General features: G+C 48.4%; 1 protein-coding gene across 1 annotated transcript; it reads left to right on the forward strand.

Annotated features, from left to right (window-relative positions):
• Positions 1-1,464: 1,464 nt before the first annotated feature.
• On the forward strand, positions 1,465-25,666 carry Alkbh5 (alkB homolog 5, RNA demethylase). The gene is made up of 4 exons (XM_020159574.2): positions 1,465-3,377; positions 11,717-11,797; positions 22,585-22,740; positions 23,944-25,666. Exons 1-4 carry the CDS (start codon positions 2,608-2,610, stop codon positions 24,119-24,121), a joined length of 1,185 nt encoding a protein of 394 aa, XP_020015163.1. The 5' UTR covers positions 1,465-2,607; the 3' UTR covers positions 24,122-25,666.
• Positions 25,667-25,924: the final 258 nt, after the last annotated feature.

Genomic DNA, 25,924 nt, shown 5'->3' on the forward strand with positions numbered 1-25,924 from the left:
ACCAAGCTTTTACTATGTGCCTGGCCTGATACATATACTAACCCATTTAACCCTCAGAATACCCCAATGAGTCTGCAACTATCATTACCACCATTGTGTACATGGGAAAAATCAATGCCCAGAGAGGGGAAAGGACTTGCCCAAGGTCACAGTCAGTAGTGACCTAGTGAAGATTCATATCCAAGCAGCCTGGCTTTTCCTCACAGAGGACAGAGGAGGACCCCTGTTCAAAAGCAGTCAGGAAGAAACATATGGAAGTTTCAACGTGGTGTGTGTGGGGGAGGGGGATGACTTGAGAAGAGATTCACATTTTTGTCTAGATAGCAGAGCTGGGGACCCTAAGGGCATCACTGTGAGGGCTTTCTGGGTACAGTGGTAGTGAGCTCTCCCCCATATAGTGAAGGGCAATTCAGAGGTTCAATCGCACTGGGCTTCTGAAACCCTTCCAGTCAAACTGCCCATCAGAGGTAAGAGGCCATGCCTAGGCCAGATGTTCACATAATGTGGTTCAGGCAGGACTAGGGCTGGATTCTAGGCCACCTGGCCTTGGCCTTACTTACTGGCCACCTTTTCACTACCTACAGGTGTCCTTCTACCCCCACTTTACCACCTGCACCCCACTAGGCTGCACCAGGAAAATACAGGAGCCAGGCATCGTGCATGTACTTGCCCCATCCCCACCACCACACACACACTGCTTGGGAGAGAGGTTGGCTTGGGTCTCTGCTGTCCTCCTGCCTTCCCATTCCACAGATCCTGCGGGCTTGACCTTCCTTATCAAGCTCCCATGTAATCCCCACTTTCCAAAAGGAATTGATAGGACCCTCGGTTTACAGATGGGGAAACTTGAGCCGGGAGATCAGCAATCCCGGCTGCTTAATATTCGTGACTTCATGTCACCCTTACAAACCAGAATCTGGAAAGGCTGCTAAATACAGGTGATCTGGGCCTCAAATCAAAACGAAGGACGTGAGTGAAAAGGACGGGCGTTCCGGGTGGCAGAAACAGCCTGGGCAAAGACCAGGAGGAGGGACCGGGTCTGTTTGTAGACTTGGCAGTGCAAGGGCGAGGCGGAAGCTCAGAGTGTGCGCAAATGGGCCGGAAGGGACTTCAACAAAAGCCTTGAGCGCCAAGCAAAGAGGCTGGACTTTATTCTGGGAGGTTCCGAGGAGGAACCCCTATTTGCTGGAACCGCCCATCTTCTCGAGCAGGGCCATGCCTTTGTTCACGCCGTACCCTCTGCTTCCAAACTTTGAACCGTCTTCTAGCAAATACCCATGGTTTAGCCTTATCCGTGGTAAACTTGTTCTTCGAGGTTATTTTTTGTCGTCCCCTAGAAACTGTGCCCCTACACCCCCTTCTAGCCCGGAGGAGGAGCCACGCCCGCCCCCTGCGCGTGACCGCGCCTGCGCACGCGCACGCCACCCCCGGGACGTGACTAGTGGAACGTCCACTCGGGACAGCGGCGGCGGCGGCGACGGTGGGGAGTACAGGGTTCCTCGACAACGCGCGGTCAGCTTTTGCGGCCGCCGCCTTCTGGTTCAGAACTGGGTCTCGATGTTCTCTCTGTCTCGCAGTTTGATAAGTTTCCGCCGATTTCGAAAGTTTTGTTAGGTGTTCTGGAGGCTTTCTTTCCGCGGGGTCTCCATTCAGGCACTTACTTAACCACCCATTCGCTCTTCATGGGTCCTCGCCGCCCTCCCCGTCGCTAATTAAATAATGGACGCAGTAGCCAAGGAGACTGCCTGATTGACAGGCATGATTACCAATCGACTTGTGGAAACTCCAGTCTGGGCATGGCCTGCGCGTGAGCGGCAGTCCAATTAAAAAAGTGGAGGCGCCAAAGGGGGCGGTGACTGGGAGGCCTAGGTTGTGGCGGTTCCCTGGTGATTGCGCGCTAGGGGCTGAGGCGTCTACGGGCATTCGGACGATGCCATGACGCGGCAGAGCAACAGTGTTGACAGAGTGAGCGCACCCCACCGGAGGGAGCCCCTCGGCCTCGGACGCGGCGCGGCGCGGAGGCAGGTCGCTGCTTGAGAGCACTCCCTCGAAGCCCTTCAGCGGGTGGGGGAGGGGCGGCGGACGACGCGTGAAGCCCCCGTGTGCGCTTGCGCCGGCATCTCTGGCGACCTGGCCCGCACGCACGCGCATGCCCATAGTGCGCGGAGCCGCGGCGGCCGGCGGCACTGCGCGTGCGCGCCGAGAAGCCCGCTAAGGAGCGGCGCTGGCGGATGTCGGGCGGGCAGCTCGTGACGTCGTGAGGAGCGCTTTAAAGTGCGGACCGGGCCGGGCGACCGAGGGTCTGGCCGGGAGTCGGGCCGATACTCTGCAGCAGCCCTCCGCGGTATGAGGCGCTGCCAGCGCTCCTGCCCCCCGGGACGTGGAGAAGGTGGAGGAGGAGGAAGTCCCGTTGACGCCACCGTTGCATGACCCGCCGCCTCTGAAGCTCGACCTCTCGTCAGACCCCTCGACGTCTCTCGCCGGGTTCTCGGGCCACGCATGGGGGCCTGGCACTGAGGACCCCCTCCCCTCCGGGGGCCCCGGGCCCGTCCCCCGAGAGCCATGCTCGCCCGCCCCGGAGGACCCTAGAGCAACGTCGCGGGGGCCATGGCGGCCGCCAGCGGCTACACCGACCTGCGTGAGAAGCTCAAGTCCATGACGTCCCGGGACAACTATAAGGCAGGCAGTCGGGAGGCTGCGGCCGCCGCCGCCGCCGCCGTGGCTGCCGCCGCTGCGGCCGCCGCCGCCGCCGAGCCTTACCCGGTGTCCGGGACCAAGCGCAAGTACCAAGAGGATTCGGACCCGGAGCGCAGCGACTACGAGGAGCAGCAGCTGCAGAAGGAGGAGGAGGCGCGCAGGGTGAAGAGCGGCATCCGCCAGATGCGCCTCTTCAGCCAGGACGAGTGCGCCAAGATCGAGGCCCGCATCGACGAGGTGGTGTCCCGCGCCGAGAAGGGCCTGTACAACGAGCACACGGTGGACCGGGCCCCGCTGCGCAACAAGTATTTCTTCGGCGAAGGCTACACGTACGGTGCCCAGCTGCAGAAGCGCGGGCCGGGCCAGGAGCGCCTCTACCCGCCGGGCGACGTGGACGAGATCCCCGAGTGGGTGCACCAGCTTGTGATCCAGAAGCTGGTGGAGCACCGCGTCATCCCCGAGGGCTTCGTAAACAGCGCCGTCATCAACGACTACCAGCCCGGCGGCTGCATCGTGTCGCACGTGGACCCCATCCACATCTTTGAGCGCCCGATTGTGTCCGTGTCCTTCTTTAGCGACTCGGCGCTGTGCTTTGGCTGCAAGTTCCAGTTCAAGCCGATCCGGGTATCAGAACCTGTGCTTTCCCTGCCGGTGCGCAGGGGGAGCGTGACTGTGCTCAGGTAATCCACCTGGGAAAAGGGGGCGGCCCTTACTCACTCTGCTGCCTTAACTACCCACCCAGGTCCAGGAGGCGGCGACCAATAGAAGCCTGTGCTTTATACCGTTCCAATCTGTCCTTCTGTTTGTAGGTTGTAGAGAGCAGGGGAAGGGGCATGTGTTTATAATAAATATAGTGAGAAAACCCAGGTCTGGGAATTCTTGTGGAATTCTGTACCTGAAGGCAGGTTTGACATAATCCACAAGCTTAACTGAGAATCCGAAAAGCATCTTTCCAGAAGGCTAAGATGTTAGGAGTCTTTTCCTATATGATTTTAAGCAAATCACCTTCTGTTCTGGACCTCCATTTCCAAATCTATGCTTGGAAGAAGAAAAAAGTCGAGCTTATTATTTAAAAAGCTTTCCTGTTCTGCTGTGCTTGGTTTTCTTAACCAAATGTTGATGAATTCTATAACAGAAAATACAGGCAGAGGTCTCTCTTGAGTGCTTATTTAGATACAGATTCTTCATTCCCAAGAGGAAGAATGATTTACCTGGAGTTAGTTGAACAGTTTAGTGGTTTAGCCAGTAATAAAATACAGCTTATTCTTAAAATTGCTCCCTCTTAGTCGCAGAAAAACCCCTTTTAAGAACGTGTTACCTGTTACTGAGACCCACTAAAACAAAATACAGCTGGTCTCTTGACCTGGTATTTGGCCTTGTAGTTCTGTGAACAGTAGGTCTTAGGCTCTTGGCCTATTTGGGGCCCCAGATCCTGCTGAGAATGAGCTCAGTGCCCTGGCCCCCAGGGAAGATCATCTGCTGGAACACTTTTGCTGTTTTATATGAAACAAAAATTTATTTAGAGACTGTCTCCTTCCAACCCTGAAAAAGGTAAATCTAGTAATGTAATTCAGTGATCCTTAAAACTTAAGAGGGCTAGACTATCCAGAGCAGTGTGGTTGACCATCACCAAGTACAGGATCAGAACACACTAGGATTTTGTTGTGAGCAGCTTAACCTCTGAGGTGCAGTCAGTGCCATTGGCCACAGTTATGGGGAGAAGCAGGGTCTCAGGAGCTCCCTTAATATCACCAGGGCAGGTCATCTGTCTCACTTGAGTTGAACAGCTGAAGCTGCTTCCATGTTGGGGATGGCAGCAGAAGCAGTACTTTTGATTCCCTCAAGCATCTGAAACCTAGATGCCAGTTGGACTTTTGAGCATCTCAATCTGCATAGTGCTTCCAGAAGGCTTTTGACAGAACCTCTTAAGATGGAATTTCCAGAGCAGACCCTTCCAGGGAGCTTGCTCTATAAGGCAGATTGGGGGTCTTCCTCTGTTGAAGGCTCTCCGTGTTAAAAGGCCTTCAGTCTCGATAGATGTTTGCATGTAGTCATAGACCCTTTTTTTTTTTTTTTTGGTGGCACTGAGGTTTGAACTCAAGCTTCACGCTTGCGCTGTTAGCACTTGAGCCACTCCGCCAGCCCTTTTTTGTAATGGGTTTTTTTCTAGATAGGGTTCTCAGGAACTGTTTGCCGGGGGCTGGGGCTGGCTTTGAGCTGCTATGCTCTTGATCTCTGCTCCTAAGTAGCTAGGATTACAGACGTGAGCCACCTACACCTGGCTGAGGTCAGCTTCTTAATGGGAAACTCGCAAGGCATTTTGTGACTTTGCGATTCTAATCCCCCTCCTCCCCCGCCCTACCCACCCCCCCCAACATACTTGCAACATGTCTGGCTTAAAGGGCAGTTTCAAATTCTTTTTTTTCCCCTTCAGTACTGGGTTTTGAACTCAGGGTCTTGTCCTTGTAGGTCAGTGCTCTACCACTTAAGCCATACGTCTAGCCTCAGAAGTTTCACATTCTTAAAGTGTAGGTCTGTTAGTGGTCAGCAACACAACTGCATCATCAGGAAAGTCCTCATCTTTTTCTTAGAATAGTGAAGTCCTAAAGTTTTTCCAGTCCCTTCCAACCCTTCCTGGATTCAGACTTGTCTGTGGAGTAAGCGTGGGAGGCTCAGCTATGTTCTGAAAAGTGCTGCCCCAGGCTTTAAATTCAACTCCTCTATTTTCTTTGGGATCTTATGGGTATGTTCTCAGAGCTGGCGTTCTTATCTGTAGAATGGGGATGATACCAACTACTGAAGCCTATTTGGATTATATGTGGTGATTTAGTGTCCAGTAGAACTTGGCACAGGGTAGGCACTCAAACGGGTGCTTGCTTTCACATACAACCACTTTATGAGCCCCTGCTCTCTTGATGGGGAGGGAAGAGGCTAGGGATTTGGATCCTAAAACATGGCTCTAACCTTCATGTAGGTCAAATGCAGCGAGGCCTCAGAACAGAGAGATAGCCACAGCCCAGGAATGTTATTGCCAGAGTACTCTGAAGGGGCATATTATCCACTGTGGAGTGTAGCAAGTTTTGGGGAGAAAGTAAGCTGGAACTTGAAAGGTATTAGCCAAGTAAAGAAGTGGGAGTGGCACACAACATAGGCTTTGGCGGTGGCTTCAGGGCATAACCATAGGTAAAGTGGGTAGGTGTTGATTTGAGGCAGATGGACTTCATTATTAGAGACTGGTAGTCGGGCCCTGGTGAAGCTGGATTAGAGCTTCTCAACAGTGCTTCTATTGATATTCAGGGCTCTTCAGTTCTTCATTGGGTGAGCTGTCTTTGCATTGTAGAAAACTTAGCAGCATTGCTAACCTCCATGTGCTAACTGCCAGTAACACTTTTTCTGACAACCAAAAATGACTCCAGACATTGCTAGATGTCCCAGTAGGTGAGGGTTGCAGGATAGAGTAATCTCCAGTTGAGAACCACTGCTCTAGGGTTCTGGACACTCCCACAAATTTAAATCTTCTAACACCTGCTCATTTAGCCCTCTCAGCTTACTTGGTATGCAGGTGGAATAACCACCTGCTGTTAGGAGTACTCTTCATCAAATCCTGTATATAAGATAGTAACAGGCAGTGCTTTCACTTCCTGGTGAGTAAAGCTAACCAGTAAAGCTGTAGTTTAGAGGAAGGGGCTGATGAACTGCAAATGCAGAGGGGTTTTAGCAATTATGATCTGAGTCTCTAGTTGTTGATGGCAATAATGTCTGTATTTGTCCAAGGCAATATGGCAGGGATACAGTTTTATATTTAATAGTGTCAGCAGGGATGTTGGTGCGTGGCAAGCGTTGACTCAGCAGTGTCTAAACCTGGGTATTAAGAGCAAGAACACAGACCCTTCTGGAGGTGTCTTGATACTCCTTTCCAAACCTAACTGGTAGTTTTATTTGGGGGGGAGGGAGGGTACTTTCACATGAAAGGCCAAGGTGGTCTCACTTTTTGTACAGTTTTCTCGAGAAATAAGTATCTTTTACCTCCTGTTTATGTCATTTCATCCCACATTCTTTATCTTGTCCCTGTTGAGTGCATGGGGCAGATTAAATAAGACTCCAATTGGATTAATTAGAATAATTACCTCAAGGCTAATTGCTTACTTGCTGCTGCCTTCAATCACTGCTGTATGGTGTGTGGCCACATGCCCAGAGACCTAGGCCTTGGCCACTGATCTGGAAATGATTGTTTAGCCCAGTCATGGGTGTGTACTGGTGAGCTCAGCTTCAGCTTTTCTGGTTAACAGTTAGTATTGGGTGGAGTGGGCATTCCCTGTAAGTTTGGGGCTCAGTGTGGATCAGCTAATTGAAAGCAAAATTTAGCTTTCTGGCTTAAAATAGTTAGGAAAGTAGGTCCTGGGCCACAGTGGACTCTTCTGTTTACATAGGAGGGGGAAGTCAGGACTGTGCACTCTTTAGGAGGGACTCGTGATCATCAGGGTTGGCTGCCCTTGGTGCTGTCAGACCTGACCAGAAGGCAGAAGACAGCAAAGGAGAGGAAGCTAGCAGTGAGCCATGTTCTTAGTCTTGGAGCAAGCAGAAAATAAATAGGCCATAAAATTTTCAAGGCTGGTTGGCAGGCCATTTTAGGCTGGGCAGTTGATGTACATACAACAATGCTAGTTCTCTGGAAGCACAGGGTCATCTTTGCAGACCTCTTCCATGGGACTGGTGGTTATGTGCGTATCTTCTGATGAGGCCAAAGGCCCCTAGGACAGATGAGAACTGTTATCAGGAAACACAAATGCGCTTTTCTTCCTACCTTCCTTATTTAACACCCACCTCCCCACCAAAGCCAATAGTTTGGTGGAAATTCCAGCACCACCACTTTAGCTATTTGACATTGAGCACATTACTTAACCTTTATGGGCCTCAGTTTTTCTTTTCTGTTAATTGGGGCCAGTGATGCCATATAGTCATACAGAAGATTGAATCTCTGTCAATGCTGAATGCTTGAAGTTTAGCTTAAGGTGTCTCAGGAGATGAGCTGTGTTCTGTGTTTAGGTCCTGTCTATACCTTGATTTGTGTAGAATTGGGATGCAACAGGCTTGCTTCCTTCTGGACCCAGAAAGCCTCAGGACTTCTCATAAAGTTAAGCCTTGTCATCTTTTAGAGGCGCATGTCTGGCAAATAACTTGAGCTTGAGCTCACAGCCCTGCCTTGCTGTCTGCGGGACATCCCCCAAACCCCCCAAAAAAAATAGCCTAAGAGTTTCAGAGACAGGCTCAAGGAAAGACTGGCATCAGGCCATGATCTTCGGTCTGTTCTGGCCTAAACAGAGCATGGAGTAGGTGAGGATGGTGGCCATCTTGGAAATGTGCCTTCTCTCAATTGCCAAGATCATCTTCAGAGGAGAAATACACAATCCTGCATAGTTCCTTATACTTTTTCAGACTCATTTAACTTGCATCTAGTCCTCTGAGAAAGGGCTTGCTGTGATCCCTGTTTTGTAGATGTAGAAACTGAGGCTTCAGAGTGGTAGAGTAGTTGTGTTTAATGGATGTGCACCTGTCTAGGAAGTGCAAGGCCCTGAGTTCAAACCCTAGTACCATGGGAAAGAAAAACAAAATAATAGACATTTTATTCATATATTTATTTGTCCAGTGTGTGCAAAGTTGAGGCCTTTGAAGAGCTTTGTCTTACAGGAAAGATGATTTCTATAGGTCAAATGTAGTCAAGAGGATGTGGTTGGGCGGGGACAGGAACGACCCAGCCTGGGGGAGGACTCAAGGAAAGCTTGCCAGAGGAGGAGGATGTAGACGTTTTAGCTCCCTGCAGTCATTCTAAGGTATAAGACTAGTGGGTGATAAGGGCTGGAGGGGTGACTCAAGTGGTAGAGTGCCTGCCTAGCAAGGATGAAGCCCTGAGGTCTAACCCCAGTACTGTCCCCCTCTTCCCCCCCAAAAAGACTAGAGGTTGACAGAGCTAGGCCCTGTCTCTTTTGATACTTGTGGCCTACTAATCATTGCAGCTGGGGGTGGGGCCTCAGCCAAGGAAGAAAGGAGGCTGTTGGATAACACAAGGTATTTCCTCCTCTCATTTCTCTGTGAAAACAAGAGCAGGAGGCCCTGAAACTTTCCTTCATGCTAAGGGTAGGGCTGGACTCGGGGCATATTAAGTTTCAAGTTGGCAGACTGGGACTCTTACTGTCTCTTGTAGTAAGTAGGTTTCGTAGCAGTAAATAATACTCTTGTGATATCTGCTAGGCACTTTCTGCTAAAGTTTGGCCAGGAGACCATCTTTTGGTCAGAACTTTGAGTTCCTGCTCTCAGAGGAACCCAGTACTCTGAAGAATAGTCACTGGGCTGTCACAGCTGCCAGAAAGTTCTAGAAGACCAGTGCTATTGAGCCCTCCAGGTGGGGTCATTCCCAAGGTTATTTCTGTAGTCCTGTGCAGTTAGAGCCACACTAGTTGTGAGGCCTGGGCTCAGGACAGGAACCTGGCGTGGCTAGTTGTTTGTTCTAGAGCCGTTTGGAGGATTGGGGATAGGAGTACTAGGCAGTCAGGCTTTGACAAACATCTGGATTTGCTCCAGAACTGCATTAAGGGAAGTGGTTCTTAGAGATGAGAAGTCAGGGCCCTTGGTCATGCCTATAGCCAATTCAAATAGACTGATAACACTTGTTATTATCAGGGAACACTACAGTGCAGATTCAGGCCTTTGAAATGTGCCTTTGGACTTAGCTCTTTTGGGAAGTCCTGTGTATATACAGTATATGAGACTATCTTGCAATCCAGACATCTAGTCATCAATGTGGAATATAAGATCCTGGAATGAGACTTAGAGCCCCTTGCCCTGAGAATGGAGCCCAGGATGCCTCTGTTACTGGCAGATCCCTGCAGGGGGATCTCAGATTGTTTCTTCTTGGCAGGTGCTGAACCCAAGGCTCTAGCTTGCCCCAAGATGGTCTAGGCCCTCTGGCTGTGTCAGATGCTTAGCAAATGGTAGTGGTGTGCCAGGCACCCTGTCTTATCCAACTTCATTCTCAACCCTACAAGTAAGCCTCTCACCAGCCCTTTCCAGGAGTGTCAACCATGGAAGTGATCTTACTCTTGATTCTGCCTAGAAGGGAGGAGTTGATGTTTGCCTTTTAATATCTTGTAGTAATGCCAAATGAATACCTGAGTTATAAAACATAACAAAATGAACACCCAAGAACCTACCACTGTCCTTGCTACAGTTGAAGAAACTATAAGTCACAGGGTCAGCCTGTGACTTAAACTAAGTTCACAAAGGTGGTACCCAACAAAGCTCTGCTTTGAACTCAGATCTCTCTATTTCCCTAACTCCTATGTGGCATTTCTCACTGTGAGCTGACATATATTAATAGATGTTATTTGAGAGAGGGTTCTTTGGTCAGTTCTCAAAATTAGTGGTTCTTTTGCTGTAGTAATTGTCAGATTTTTTATATGCTACTTTTATTTATTTATTTATTTATTTGGTACTGGGGCTTGAACTCAGGGCCTTCACCTTGAACCATTCCACCAGCCCTATTTTTGTGAAGGGTTTTTGAGATAGGGTCTCGTGGAACTGTTTGCTTGGGCTGGCTTCGAACTACAATCCTCCTGATCGCTGCCTCCTGAGTAGCTAGTATTACAGGTGTGAGCCACCAGTGCCCAGCTCTTAAAATTCTTTGATATTCTCCAAATTGACTTGACTATGGGCATTTGTTCACAGTCTCTTGTGAGAATGGTGCTCTCAGAAGATTCTGAACCCTGATCTAGGAGCAGCTGCAAGTGGGAGAGTCTATAAAATGAAAGTTTGCTCCTCTACTAACAGCATGGCCTCAAATCAGATTTCCAAGTCAGAGATGCTTCCCTCTAGGGGCTGAGCCTGAAACAGCCTGGCTTGGGTTGGGCCAGCCTGGCATGTCAAGAAGTCTTTCCTAGGCCTGTCCTTCAAAAGGAGCTGATCAGCAGCCATTGAAAGATAGGTATTGTGGTCCAGGGGGAGCCAGAAATCCTGAGCAAGTGGGGAAGCTGAGAAGGCAGGTTCTTCCTGCTAGACTTGTGACTAAACAAGTGTATGACTGTGTGGATCTGCAGCAGCTCAGTGTTGGAACTTGGGTTAGGGGTTTCTCTTGGGTGCTGTGTTCCCAGTGAAAGCATGTGAGGGGCACAGGAACAATAGTTGCTTCCAGAGTTTGAAATCAGAAGGATGCTAGCTGAGAAGAGGACATTCATCTACCCACATTCATTGGCCTCTGAGCAGTTTTAAAATCATGTAACTTGTTGAAAATAAATAGAACTTAGAGTGTGATGGAAATTCTTAAAATATCTCAAACACAGCTGTCTTCAAAGTTTTGGATTCCCCCAAAGGAATCTTTTGAAAGCTTTTTTCCAAGTAGATAAATTTTGTTTTGGAACTTGGCGGTCCTAGTTCTCCCTGTGAGTCAGTGCTGTCAGTGGCTGCCTTAGCTTCTTGTGCGTGCTGAAAGGAGGAAAGGGAGGAAGAATGAGGAGATGCAGCTCTTTGTCTCCTCACCATGGTCTCCGCTAGTTACTCCAAATACTCTAAAGGTATACCCTCTTTGAGTGTTCTTCATTCTTTTATTTTGTTTCATTTACAGTGCTGAGGGTTGAACCCAGGGCCTCACATGCTTTACTACTGAGGTATACCCTGAGCCTCAAGGGCTCTTTACAAGAAATGTTTCCGGCCTGAGCAGGAGAGTCCTGCTTCCTGTGCAGGACAGTTCTGCTTTGGCCTCTGCAGTAAGAAACCAGTGGGTCTTCTTTGCCTCTTGCCAGGTTTTTTCTTTCTTTTTTTTTCTGGTGGCATAGGAGCCAGGTTTTTTCTTGAATGGTTTCTGGGCAAAAGTTTTCTGGAGCTTAACATAGTATTTCCCTTCTGCATAGATCCTTGAGACTTGCAAATAACAGGTAGAAGGTAGCCATAAGAGTTGGATCCTATTTCTGGCCCCCAGGAATTTTGATTGTCCGCTATTCACGGTGACATGTTCTGTGTTTCTTTCCAGTGGATATGCTGCTGACGAAATCACTCACTGCATACGGCCTCAGGACATCAAGGAACGCCGAGCAGTCATCATCCTCAGGAAGTAAGTACCCTGATGGCTAGTATCTTCTGCTCTCCCTGTAAACCTGTCTGGAGATGTTCCCCTTACAACTCACTCTATACCAGTGGCATGCCAAGGTGAAATCTGGGAATACAGAGCGTTTTAAGTTCCCTTACATTTTATTTGCATTCTGTAAGAATAAAGTTGTCTTTTCATCAAAAAATTAAGTTCTTTGGCTCTTTAGGTACAGCTTGTAGTATTGCATAAAGTCATATGCTCCTGATACTTATGTGCACAGTCCTGACAAGATTTGGGGAACAATTTTCCAAACCCCACACCATCCCCCAACCTCTTCTTCACCTCCTTGGTTCTAATGTGTCACATGTGTTCTCAGAGATTATTTTTAGACTGTGCCTTAGCAGCCTGCTTTAAAAATGCCTGTATTTTCACTTCTGGGGAAACAGGAAGGGAAGAGAGAAGAGGAAGGTGACAGAGGTTAAGATATAGCTATGGTTGTCCCCTCCCTGATGAGAAGATTCAGGGATGTACTGACTAACATCAATAAAACTGGCTTTACCAACATTTCTTTCTGTCCTCATGGAGTGAGCAGACAGACTTGTCAGCAGCCACAGCCACCTAGATATTGGGTCAAAGGAAGACAGATTGTCCTTTTGAGAGGAGTCCCAGAGAGGATTAAGTATTGCCAGAGTCCCATATAAGTCAGTGAGCATGAAGCTGGATGTGGTGGTGCACACCTGTAATCTTAGCACTTTGGAGACTGAGATAGAAGGTTCTCAAGTTCATGCTACACTGCACTGAGCTATGTAGTGAGAATCTGTCTCAAAAGAAAAAGAAACCCTGCAGCTAGACTATCATGTAGATCAGCATGTGCAAAATTTACTGTCTTCTTTCTTTAAAATGTAAATGAACAAGCCAGGCACCAGTGACTCATATCTGTAATTCTAGCTACTTGGGTAACTGAGATGGGGAGGATCGAGCGAGGTTCAAGGCCAGCCTGAGTAAATAGTCCATGAGACCCTATCTCCAAAATAACCAGAGCACAAAGGATTGGAGGTGTGGCTCAAGGGTAGAGCACCTGCTTTACAAACATGAAACCCTGAGTTCAAGCCCTAGTCCCACAAAAAAAAAATTTAAATAGGCATAGCTCCAGTAGTAGAGTGCTTGCGTAGCATGTGTGTGGTCCTGGGTTCATTCCCCAGTATTGCAAAAATACATATGTATAAACTTTTTAATAGTTTAGATTTACAGAGAAATGTGATAGTAGTACATAGTTCCCATATACTCTGTATTCTATTTTCCCTGTTGTCAATATTTTAAATTACTATGGTAGGTTTTTTACAGTTGAGACAAATACTGGAGCTTGGCACAGTGGTGGCATGCCTATAGTCACAACTTCTGAGAAGGCTGAGGCAGCATAGTCACTTGAGCACAGGAATTTGAGACCCTGTCTGAAAAAGAAGAGGGCTGGCAGAGTGTTTCAGGTGGTAAGAACTACTTGCCTAGCAAGCATAAAGTCTTGAGTTCAAACTTCAGTCCCACCCCAGAAAAAGAAAGAAACCGGTAGGGGTTCCAGCCACTAAATGGTACACTAAGTGTAGCTTAGTGTTAGAGCACCTGCTTTGCATGCACAAAGCCCTGGGTTTTATCCTCCGCACCACAAAAAAGCAAAGGCAGGGAGAGGTGGGGAGAAACAAATAGTAATAAAGTGCATACCTTTACTTTACGTTGCTTAGCTGTGAAAATTTCTCAGACTTGCCTTTTTTTTTGAAACAGGGACTTGCTTTGTAGCCCAGGCTGGCCACTCAGTCCTCCTGCCACCACTGCCCAAGTGCTGGGGTTATAGACATGCCTCACCACCAGGAGGTTTTGTTTATTTTTTTTTTTCCAGTGCTTCAATTGAACCTAGACTATGCTAGGCAACCACTCACTTTATTCTTCACTACAGGTCAGGGATTTTCTAGAACATTCCTGAATTGGAATCTCATTTTTCTCATGTTTGGACTAGGATTTTCTGGGAGGATGACCACAGAAGTAAAGTGACATTTTCACCACATACCAAATACTGTGAACAAAACTTAGCACTGTTGATGTTCATATTGAACATCTGACCAGTGAAGTCTTTGTCAGGTTTTCAACTGTAAGGATACTATTTCTCCCATGTCCATGGACAGCCTAGCTCTGTGGCATGCTTTTGTAGTTCTAGGTATTTGGAAGGCTGAGGCCTCAAAGACTGCTTGAGTTTAGGAGTTTGAAGCCAGCTTGGGCAACATAGACCACATCGCTTTAAAAAACCAATCAGCTGGGTGTGGTAGATCACATCTATAATTCCAGCTACTCAGGAGGCTGAGGTGGGAAGACCACAAGTTTGAGGCCAGCCTAGGCAAATAGATTCTGTCTCAAAAACAAAAAAACAAAAACCCACCACCACAGCAACAAAATGAGGAGGGGAAGTATACACATGAGTTAGTTGAATTTCTTCTGCATTGGAGATTTGTCTGTCTTCCCCCACTTATTTTTTTGGGCTTGCTTTCTTTTCTTTTTTCCTTTCTCTCTCTCTCCAGAATTGGTCAGGGAAAAGGTTTTTATTGTCTTTCTACTTTCTCTTCCTATGGTTCCCAGCACAGGCCAAAATCCACATCCCAGAAGTAATGAACTAATAAGCTAAATTGTGCTTGGGCACAGTCTGCTTCCTTTTGGCCTTTCTTCCCAGTCATTCTTGTCAGGTTGTACTTGGTACCTCCAATTGTAGTCAGCAACGAGTGGCCCGCCTGAAGCCAGGAACTTGAAGAGGAACTACTAGGGTTATATAAAAATCAAAGCAGTAATTCTCAGGTATTTCCTCCCAGCCTCTCCCAGTAGCTTTTCCTGGAAAAATCTTAAGTGGAAGGGACCATAGCTAGAGCATCCAGTTTTGTAGATGCTTCCTGTCTCTTTAAGTGGTGGACACCTGACTGTCCAGGCTGGCTGAGTCAGTACTCCTTTACACAATTAGGGCTTTGCACTATTATTTAGCTCCCCTGAAAGCTCTTTGGCCAACTGGACCTGTAGCAATGGTCTAACTTTGGGAATGGCTTTTGTGGGAATGACTGTTACAGCTCTTCTACTTTTGACTTGAATGAGCCCAAGACTAAACAGGGACTGAGTTGGAGGCCAGAAACAGAGTTTTGATGAAAAGCAACTGGAAAGGATTGAGAGAATGTCTCCAGCTTCCCCAGGCAGCTGAGCTAGGGAAGTGCCCAGCTGTAGGGAGCCAACCAAGGGAATACAGGAGAGGCATCTAACCCAGCCTCTTGGGGATCTTCCCTTCATCTTGTATTCCTCCCCTTCTTTGAAGTACCTGTAGCTTCAAGTATGGTTGATGGACTTGTGTCTTGGGCTCTGTGACACCTTTCCATTTAACATGTTCATCTTCTGATCCATATCTCCACTCCCCAAATAACCTACATGTACACACTGAAAATTGACTAGACTAGCCATTCTTTAAGGCTCAGTGTTGGCCATTTTGACACGCAGGAAGCATCAAACACACGCTAGTAGCCCTCTTAGTCTGCCACCCTTGTTTAGACTGTCATAGCCCATAAGTTTGCTGTTGTAAATTTCCAAATTCGTGTTCTGAATTTGGAGAGCTCAGTTCATCTGGTGCCCAGACCAAAGGAGGCATCAGTTAGCATGAAGAATGAGTCAGGCCTGTGAGGAGCAGCTCCAGAGTAGCTGAGGAGGCTTGTCTTGGAAAAGGACAGACTTTGACAAGTTGAAAAACGGAGCATCCTGGCACTGCCTAGAGGTTAGAGATGACCTAGGGGGTATCTGGTAGCGACTATGTTCCAGTATGTGGAGTCTGAGCATTAAGCCTAGCCTATTCCTCATAGGCAGAGGGATTGGAGCCAGTCCTGCTTTCTCTTAAGTTCAGATTGCACAGACTGGGCTAGGGATGTAGTGCAGTGCACCAGTACATACTGAGCATGTGCAAGCTATGGGTAGGCTCCCCCCCTCAAAAAAAAATTATACAGGATACTGAGGGAGTATCCTATAATAATCCTAGGGACTTAGGTCAGTCAGAGCTGGCAAGGTATTTCTAAGGATCTCATGGAGGAAAATGGATGGACAGCTACCAAGTGCTTTCTGGTTAAATAGAACACTGCTCCTTTGAACATGGGTGATGTTGGGTCTTATGCACATGGTGCCGACTTTTCTTACTGGGATGTTGGAAGTGATCTTTTGAGAGCTTGCCAGGAATGAAGTCCTCAAGCTTCAGTTTGGTGTTTATAGTATTTGGGGTCACAATCAGTAAATGACTGAGACCTTGAGGTCCCTTGAGAGTTTGCACAGTGGAGTACTCCAGGTCCCACCTTTACCCTCCAGTGCATCATTGGAGTGATACTTTGAGTTTAAGAAATTGGAACTCAGGCTGAAGGTGTGGCTCAAGTGGCAGAGTGCTTCCTAACAAGTTTGAAGCACTGAGTTCAAATTCTGGAACCATCTTCAAAAAAAAAGTCAAGAAATTGGAGGTCAGGTAAGAAGGGTTTTCTGCTCTGCAAGCAGAGAGTTGATTGATGAGAGTGTTTAAAGTATCAAGACTGCATAGCTTCTGGAGGTCCTTAGCATCCCCCCAATGTCCCTAGATGCTACTGTGTCTTAGCCTACCCAGGGTAACCTGCCAAACATACATCTTTTCTTTGTAGTTATTGGTACCCCTTGCAGGGAAGTTGGACCCAGCCTTTTTGGTGGTTAAAGTCTTAAAGTGTACTAGTTATGTGAACAAGAGGCTGACTAATTTGAGGAGCGAAAAGTTCATAGGGATGGGGGAATTTCAGGTCCCAGCATTTGCATGATTCCCTGGCATACACCCTGGTGCTCCTTCCCCTGAAGAACTTAGCTAGCTGCAAAGCACCTACACACTAAGACTGATCGTAGGAAATGTGAACTCTGTTTGAAAATGGGCACTCAGGCAGGAAGTGAGCTACTTAGAATGTTCTTTGAGGAGGAATTTCTTACTTGGAAACATCAAATGTCTACTATATACAAGGCACCTGAGGTGGGAAACTTAGTGCTCCTTTGATTCTTCCTATGTCTGCATGCTATTGCAACACAAAGAGGGGGCACTGACAGAAAAGCAGAGTATATTCTCTGGAGTCCATCCAAAACCAAAAAATTAAATCTCCTTTAAGGGGAGGGCAAGCATGGTAGATGTAGCTCCTGAGCTAAAAACTGCTGGCCAGGCAGAAATGGTAAGTGTAGATGCTGGAGTCAGGGAAGTTCACAGGACCAGTATAGATGAAGGGCAAAGGAAGGAAGGCGGCCTTGTATCAGTATTTGATCCTCAGGAAATGGTTTGTGGGCCTTTGGAGTCTTCATTCTCCGGGAAGCCTCCAGGGCTGCACTGGGTCTACCTTTAACACTTGTGTTCCTGAGGTTGGGCACTGTCCAGTTAACTAAAGTGGTGGTGATATAAGGCAAAGTAAATAGCCCACTTTGCTTTGGTCAAGAGGAACTCTGTTCAGAGTGGTATGAAGCTGGGAAAGGCAGTAGAGATCCATTTGCCAAATGTTAACTGAGGGTGCTGTATTCAAGGCTCTGCTGGTGTCAGGAATGCAACTATCATGGGCTGTTAGCTGTGTGTCTTTGGGGAAGGCAGACATTGAACGTTTCACCAGGGACTAGTCAAGGAAGGTTTTCCAGAGAAGCACATGTGAAGGTGTTGGAAGGTACCTGGGACTCAGGAAAGAATAGAAGGGGCTCAGGGTTGATACTGTTTTGCCAAGAAGAGATGCTCTTTAGGTTGGGGATGTAGGTTAGTGGTAGAGTGCTTATCTAGCATGCTCAAGGTCCTGGGTTCCATCCCCAGCACTGCAAAGGGAAGAGAGAGACCGAGAAATACTGTTTACAGAGGCTTAGAGTTAGGAACTCTGAGGTAGTCCATTATGTTGGAAAACACAGTGAAGATGGGATGAAGGATATGATGTAATCTAAGACAGAAGAGACTTCATGCTGTGCAGAGAAATCCAAAGGGTACTGAAGAGCCACTGAGGCATATAAGCAGAGGGGTGAAGAGTTCACATGTGAAAGACTATAGGAGGCCGAACTGAATGGCTTGAATTTTGGAGCCAAAAAGTCCCAGGGGTCAGGAGGAGAACCCCCACTAGTGTGTGGTTGAGCAGAACGATGGGCATGATGAATGTACTTAGCTCCATTCCTCAGCATTGTGTGGAGGAGTAGCTAGCTCTTGGTTTTCTTGACCTGGCCGGACCTGGGGCATTGCCTCCAGAGACCTTTGCCCCCTTTGGGGTATAGTATAGTATTGCTCCTGTCTTTGTGCTTCTTGTCCCCGGTGGCAAGGTTTAGCCCACATTTGTTCTCAGGCCCAGTGAATGTGTATTCACGTGCACATACCCTGCCCATTTGGCATCCTGAACATTCTGATGTGTCTGCAACCTTCCCAAGGAATGTGGGGGCAATAAGACCACCAGGGAGGTGACAGGCTTGGACTTCTGGCCTGGCTCTGCTGCTTCCTCTCCAAATGCATTCTTAACCTGGGCTCAGCGCTGTCACCTGTAATTGTGGCATTGGTTGCTAAATTGGTGAATGCTGGGTGGGCTTCTCCTGTCACTTTCTTCACTGTACTTGCCTTTGATCCTGAGATTGAGGAAGGTTGTGCTTAGTGGAGTTACACAGTGTGAGCAGAGGCCCATGGAGTGGAGGGAAGGTAATCCAGTGGTATGGAGATCAGTGGCACAGGAAAGGAAAGTAAACTTGGTGTCAGGCCTTCTGGTGCCCTGAAGAACAACACTCATACCTTACCAGACCTGAGCTGGGGGGATTTGGGTATCCATGATTCTGGCCCTGTTGTCTGGCTGACACTATGGAGTCCTGGCTCCTGAGAGCTTGGGGGTACTCACATGTAGTGTAACCAGGCTGAGTGATTTGGAGGGGCTCCCTTCAAGGCCCAAGTACCTTGCAGTCCTTTGTATATGACCTGTGCTTGGGTGCCCTCTCTTTAGGTGATAACCTTCATGTGCTTTAGGCTCTTCTGACCACGGTATGCTGCTACTCCTGTCTCAGCACTGATCTGGGGAGAGAGCAGGGTAGGATTTAGAAGCATGATGTTAGCTGTGCCTCATGCCTGTAATCCTAGCTACTCAGGAGGCAGAGATCAGGAGGATCATGGTTTGAAGCCAGCCCGGGCAAATAGTTTGTGAGACCCTATCTTGAAAAAACCCTTAACAAAAAAGGGCTGGTAGAGTGGCTCAGGTGTAGGCCCTGAGTCCAAGCCCCAGTATCAACCCGGTGGGGGGGTGGGGGGCAGGGGGCGGGAAGCATGATGTTGGTGGAAGATGAGTAGGGGGAGTCTCAGCATTGGATTACTGCAAGAGCGACATTAGGGTACTGGGTCTGGGCTTTGTGGGAGTCTGCTGCTCAAAGGTGCTAGAGCTTAGCCCTGATTGTAGGGGTCCAGACACTAAATAGGCCTGCTGCACTAGTCCCTGCTTCCTTGCTCTGTTAGAAAGCCAACCTTTATAGCATAGGGTTCTTGGTAAGAGTAGAACCAGAAGTTGAAGAGTAGTCATCATTGGGCCTGGAGAGCTGCCCTTTCACCAGGGTCACTATGGCCTATGTCCAGGATGGTTTCCCCATTTCTCAGAAATGGTGATGCTGCCCCAGTGCAGGGCTGTGCTCTGCACTGTGTGTATGTGACTGAGGCCAATGGCGTGCTCTGGTTTAGCATTGTTCCCACCCCCAGCAACTTTTCAGACTGTTAAATGAGTACTAAAGTATCATGAGAGGGGCACCTGGGACAGAATCCATCCCTTTCTTCACACATTGATATGTTGTAATACTTTTGTCACCCTCTTTTTTCTGGTCTCCACCCAATTTCTGTTTTGTCCTGACACTCTGGGTGATACTGGTAGTTTTCAGAGCTAACCCTTACCTCATACACCTGTTCCAGATATGTAAGGCAGATCATCATTCCTGTTCTTTTCTGAGGAGGCCCAGGTTCAGCTCTTACTACTAGAACTGTGCCTCCTGACTCCCTATTTGTGGCACTTTGTTAAACCCTGAGAAACCCATCCTGCTCTATGTGAGGAACATGTTCTGAAGTTAAGCTGGGGACTTCATGATGAATCTAGCTCTAGCCTGGTTTCCTGCAGCTTGGTGACGCTTCAGAAGTTGGGGGAGGGCAGGAGCTTCTCCATCCGTTACAAAATATACTTGTAATGGTCCCAGGAGATGTGTCAGACTCTTTGAACCCCAGAGCTCATACTGTCCCTGAGTGGGTACGGGAAGCTTGGTTTCTGGTAGGAGCACAGGTGATCCTACCAGAAGGGTAGGATCCCTTCTCTGGGGGCTGCTTCCTAATGGCAGCAAAGCTATCATTGTGTGGTGGTGGGGTGGGGGAAGTTCATACCCTTCTCTTCTTCCTGGTAGCCAGAGAAGTAGAGGGGTGGTCAGTGCTCCTAGCCTTTCTGGCCAAGCTCAGTTGGTCTCACCTGTCTCCCCAGCCTTTCTTGTAGTCTGTCTGTAGATGTTTGGTGAAAGTCCACTGCCATGGCCTCTGTCTGCCCAGCATACTTCCTCAAGTAATAAACTCAAGAATAGTTGGGCCCACATCAGTGCTCAGTTTGTGGCAGGATGTTCCCCAGAAGTGTGTGGATCACACTGAGGCACAAGATTTCATCTTGGTGGCTTTTTCTGTCTACTATTCCCCTAAGGAAACAACTCCTCAAAGGACTTCACAGGCTTTTGGGGGCACTCAGGGACCTTCCTACTCTAAGCGCAAGGTCCCTGTCACTTGTGGGGTCTCAGCTCTATGGGTGCCAGAAGAGGGACTTTCTTCCATAAGGCTATAGACTCTTGGAGTCTTCAAATCAAGTTCAATGGCCAGTGGTCTCATTTGGTCTGATGTCTGTCACCTGGACCTCTCAGTGCTGTAGGAGAGAACTTGGTGGAATTTTTTTTTTTTTTGATAGGACTGAGGTTTGAACTCAGGGCTTCACACTTGCACAGCAGGTGCTCTACTATTTAAGCCACACCTCCAGACCCTTGATGGGTTTTAATTCATACCATGTCTAGGTGTTGCCTTAAAGGAGGCAATTCCCGATTTTGAGACCCTCAGAACTGAATGCAGTCTTTTTTTTTTTTGGTGATACTGGGATTTGAACTCAGTGCCTCATGCTTGCTACCAGGCATTCTGCCACCTACCACTTAAGCCACTCTGCCAGCCCCCCCTGAATGCAGTCTTAAAGCCAATCACATCTTTCCCTCCTTTCCTCAGGTGGGGAAACTGAGGCCCAAAGAAGGATAGCAACTAACCTGGACTCTGAGTGGCAGCATCAGGATGGAGTCTTTCTCCTCTTGTTGCTAGGTCCTGCTTCCCTGAGCCTGAAAGCAGCCCAGAGTGTAGGCTGAGACTGGTGGGCAAGTTGGTGAGCTGGGCCCCTCTAGCCTTCCCCTTCTATGAGGCCAAAGCAAAGGGGCAAGGATGGTGTCCTGCCTGCCTTCCCATTGGAACACCAGTTTGGGCTGAGGAGATCAGAACTTTTATTCCTGGCTGAAAGAAAGGAGACGCTGCTGCTGTCTTCAGAAGAAAGACCCTGGCCTGGGTTCATAGTGACTCCTGTTCGTCAGGTTTGAAGTCTTCACTTCAGCTTAAATGTTTTCTCCCATGACTTCCTGGATGTTGACCTTTGCTGCCTTTCTGACTCATTTTTCCTAATTTGCTTATAGCAGACCACCAAATGGAGAGAGTGGCCAAGGCAGCTGTGGGAGTGTGGGTAGCTGTGAGGAACAGATGTAACTTTTGGGTTACCTACCTGCTCTCTTCACCTCAGCATCCTTGTGAATGTCCTTTTCTCTCAGAACCCACTTAATACTTAGTGCCCAGAAGGCTCCAGAAAAGGTGCTTCAGGACCTTCTACCAACTGTGCCCCAGTCACTCACCACCTAGTCTGTTACTCTGGCCCCTCTCCTGCCCCTGGCTCCTGTCTTCCTGACTTTCCAGTCTTCTCTGTGCCACACAAGAAGCCTTAGGACTTCATTGAGTTTTCTCAAAACAACTTCCTCCTGATCTGGCTTTATAAGGACTCACTTGGATCACTGCCCTGAGCATCTCTCTGCCCAGCCTGTCTATCCCTGTCTTCCTCGTCTATAAGTACAGACTTAGTTGTTTTGCCTTTGCTGTAAGCACTGTATTCCTTGAAACTTGCACCTGTTGCTGGGTGGAGACTTTGCTTTCAAAAACCCTCTGTCTCTACTTGGTTAGCATCCTAGAATGGACAGACGCCTCCAGGGGCCTGTGGCAGGACCAGAGACAAGCTCATGATTATGGAGTGGGCCTGGGCTTCACCCACCCCCTGGCAAAGGACCCTTCCTGTATTGGTTTTGCCAGCAGGGATAAAGGCATCTGTTGGAATGTGTGGTACTTACTACCGGGGCCCTTAGTCTTTTGGCAAGTGGAGTTGATGCCCCCTGGAGAACCTCTGGGCCTGAGTGGAACAAGAGTTGCTGCCTTATGCAGCTGAAACAACCCTGGAGTCTACCCTCTGCAACAGCATGTCCCTGCCATTGGAGAACTGTAAACAGAAGTGTTCCATTCTTCACTCTTAAACCTGAACTTGAGAAAGATGGTCTCTGGAAGTCAGCTAGAGCAATCTCTAGTTGAACTATAAGTCGATTAAGGCACAGAGCAGAGACTGCTGGCTTGTAGGCCCAGTTGGTTTCCACTTGGCCTCACCAGAGAGAGAATTGTTCTGATGGGGCCTGTCCCCTCATCAGAGGCCCATTGGAGACCACATGTTCATTTCTTGTTACAGGACAAGATTAGATGCACCCCGGTTGGAAACAAAGTCCTTGAGCAGCTCCATATTGCCACCCAGCTATGCTTCAGATCGCCTGTCAGGAAACAACAGGGACCCCGCTCTGAAACCCAAGCGGTCCCACCGCAAGGCGGACCCTGATGCTGCACACAGGTATGCAGTTTAGGACCGTCAACAAAGGCCAGGGAAGCAGCCCATAGCCTGGCTTCAGGGAATACTAGATGGAGATGTCTAAAGAGTAGATTGGTTAGGGTCCTGGGATTGCCCACCCTTCCAGAGTCTTATGTCTGGTTCCTCTGGGATAGTGACATTGATGGCATTCCTACCTAACTCCTAGAAACCTATGTCCTATATCCCTGGAGGAAAGGGGGGCAGGCCAAGATCCTGACAAATGGGAATGTATCATGGCCTTCCCATCACCTCTTGTTCAGTTCAAGTTGGATACACACTTGGGTATTAAGAGGGAATGTTGGCATGTAGAAGTGAACCAGGGACCTGTTGGAGAGGGTTTCTGTTTAAAATGAGACCAGAAGATCTGGGTGCCAGTAGCTCACACCTTTAATCCTGCCTACTTGGAGGTTGAGATCAGGAGGATCACAGTTTGAGGCCAGCCCAAGCAAATAGTTTGTGAGACCCCCATCTCCAAAACAATCAGTAAAATGGACTGGAGGTGTGGCTCAAGTGGTAGAGTACTTTCTGAACAACTGCCAAGCCCTGAGTTCAAACCCCAGTACCACCAAAAAAATAAAAATATAAGACCAGAAAGATGAGGAAGCTATACAGAAGGCTCTGAGGGAAAAAAAGCTTTGTGGTTTCAGGGGCTAGCAGGATTGGTGAGCAGAGAAAGGGTAATGGGAGGAGACAAAGTGGGGACAGTTTGGAAATAAAGATAGATGGTAGGACCATACAGGGTCTTGAGGCTCTAAGAGGGAAGATCTTCTCCTCAGAAGGTGTGGCAGGGTAGTGGGCACCAGACTCATAGTCAAAAAGACTCCTAGGGTGACTGGGAGATGTCCCCAAGATGAGGGGTCCACTGACATTTTGCAGACAAGAACTTCCAGTGTCAGTGCTTCTGAAGACAGGGATGAAGGCATTTGTTAGGAGTATATGGTACCCACCAGTGGGGTTCTCAGTCTTCTGGCAAGTGGAATAGATGCCCCTGGAGAACCTCTGAGCCTGAGTGAGGTGAGGAAGGGCTGCCTCATGCAGATGAAGAAGCCCTGGGATCTGTTCCCTAAGACAGAGCTTTGTTGAGAACCACTGACTGGAGCAACTTATCCCAAGGGCACAGATTCTGATACCAAGGGAAGCCAGACCCTTCCAGCCTCTTAGGTAACAGCTCTCTTTTCCTTGCAGGCCCCGGATCCTAGAGATGGATAAGGAAGAGAACCGGCGCTCAGTGCTGCTGCCCACACACCGGCGGAGGGGTAGCTTCAGCTCTGAGAACTACTGGCGGAAGTCCTACGAGTCCTCGGAGGAGTGCTCAGAGGCAACAGGCAGCCCTGCCCGCAAGGTGAAGATGCGGAGGCACTGAGGCCTGCCGTCACCCTCCTGGAACTCTGGCTAATCCTCACGTAGCTGCCCCTCCTTTTGTTTTGTTTTGAGGGTTTTTGTTTTGTTTTGATCTTATATATATATATATTTTCCCCCCTGGTTTGTTGCCCATTAAGGCTGAAGAACAGAATTTGCCAAGACCTGGGTTCTTGTGTTTTTGGCTTTCCTCCTGGATGGAAAGGCTGTTGGTCTTTGTAGGGTGTAGAACTCATGCTGGAGTAGCCAGTAGAGGTGTGGGGAGCAGCTATCTTCAAGTAGGGCTGTGTCAGACTGGATTTATTTAAAAACAGAAAAATGTTTGGTTAAGGAATTCTTGTTTTTGCTTTAAATGTAAATCTTCTCAGTGTTCTAAACAAAGTTCAGTCTCCTGCCCGCCCCTTTCCTCCACTGATGTTCACGCTCTGTTGAGGTTTATTGGAGCATTGTGGGCTTTGCCTGGGGCTGGCTGCCCTCACTTTTCACCTCTGCTCTCCAGGTTCTGGAAGCTCATGCAAAAACCCTCTTCCTTCCTCTGCTGTTCAGATTGGCTCTGTGGGGCTTAGACAGTGCCAGTCCCTTCTACCCCAAAGCAATTGATGAGCCCCCTAGGCTTCCTTCACACCCTCTGGCCTGCTCTGCCCACCATTTCTTGTGGGCTGCCAAGGGGCTAGCACAGTGGTCCTGACCTCTCTTGCCAAGAGCATGCCTCTTTGCTGGGTTGCTCCTTTCAGGCATATGCGTGTGATTGTACGGAAGTTAGACTTGCCATGTGGGGTCAGTTTTAGGAATTGTTTCTAGCTAGGACTGGTGTCCTTCCAAGTCTAGCATTTGGGGTATGGGAAATCATTGTGTGTGGTAGGGTTTTTGTTTTCTTTTGTTTAAAGGGTTTTTTGGGGGGGGTTTTCCCCTCTTTGGTCTCTTGGCTTTTTCTTTTTCCTTTCTTTTCCATTGGCCAGCTTAGGCCTCTTCCTCATGTCATCCCTCTAGGAAGGTGCCCACTCTTCTGTCCTCTTGCAGCATGCATCCAGGGCCAGAGCTCAGACCTGCAGATGGGTTGGTGCCTTCTCTGCCTCAGGGGCGTGGGAACTGGGGAAGGGGCTTCTAAAAAATAATAAAATAAAATAAAATAAAAAGGTGAAGTCTTTGGCAGTTTCTACCCACTCAGATCCTGGAAAGCTGCAAGGTTTTGCTGATCTAGATTCATTACAAATGTCTTCTTGCTAACCAACCAGGATCTGGGCCTGCCAAAAGCAGAGGCCCTCCCGGAAACCAGGCCACCACCACTCCACGGGGCTTTGTGTATAGAGGCCTGGACCTGAGGCCTCAGAGGCTGCAGAAATCTGGGGCAGCCACCATCAAGAAGCCCCTTTCAGGGGCCAGAACTCCTCTGCCAGCGTGGATTCCTCAAGTCAGAACTGCATAACTAAAGCAGTTGCAGTTTTATTTTTTTTACAGCTTTTTCTTTTCCCAAAAAATGATTTGTAGTTGTGTGTGCAGCACTTTGCCCTGATATGTGTGCTCTACAATAAAAACCAAATCTAATATATTTTGAAACAGTTGTCTGATGCTGTTGTAAGAGAAAGCTTGCCTTTGGTGCTTCTCTGAGCCTTTTATTTTCTTAAGCTTTGAATGAGTTCATTGCCCACCAGGGCCCCAGAGGAAACAACCAGGGCCTTCTGATGGTTGAAGGTGGACTTTGCCTCAGCCCACTGCCCTTTCCAGTCCATGATATTTAGATGTGCAGGGGCCATACCCTGCTAGACTGTGGAAAACACCCTCTCCCTGAGTGTGATCATGGAGGGCT

This window comes from Castor canadensis, chromosome 11 (assembly GCF_047511655.1).
Source record: "Castor canadensis chromosome 11, mCasCan1.hap1v2, whole genome shotgun sequence".
Classification (NCBI taxonomy): domain Eukaryota; kingdom Metazoa; phylum Chordata; class Mammalia; order Rodentia; family Castoridae; genus Castor; species Castor canadensis.

Bases quoted from the DNA above. Each gene is read 5' to 3' on its own strand.
- Alkbh5 (XM_020159574.2), top strand. From the start codon at position 2,608: ATGGCGGCCGCCAGCGGCTACACCGACCTGCGTGAGAAGCTCAAGTCC. The intron at 11,798-22,584 runs GTAAGTACCCTG...TTCTTGTTACAG, and splicing joins GCAGTCATCATCCTCAGGAA to GACAAGATTAGATGCACCCC. The intron at 22,741-23,943 runs GTATGCAGTTTA...TTTTCCTTGCAG, and splicing joins GACCCTGATGCTGCACACAG to GCCCCGGATCCTAGAGATGG.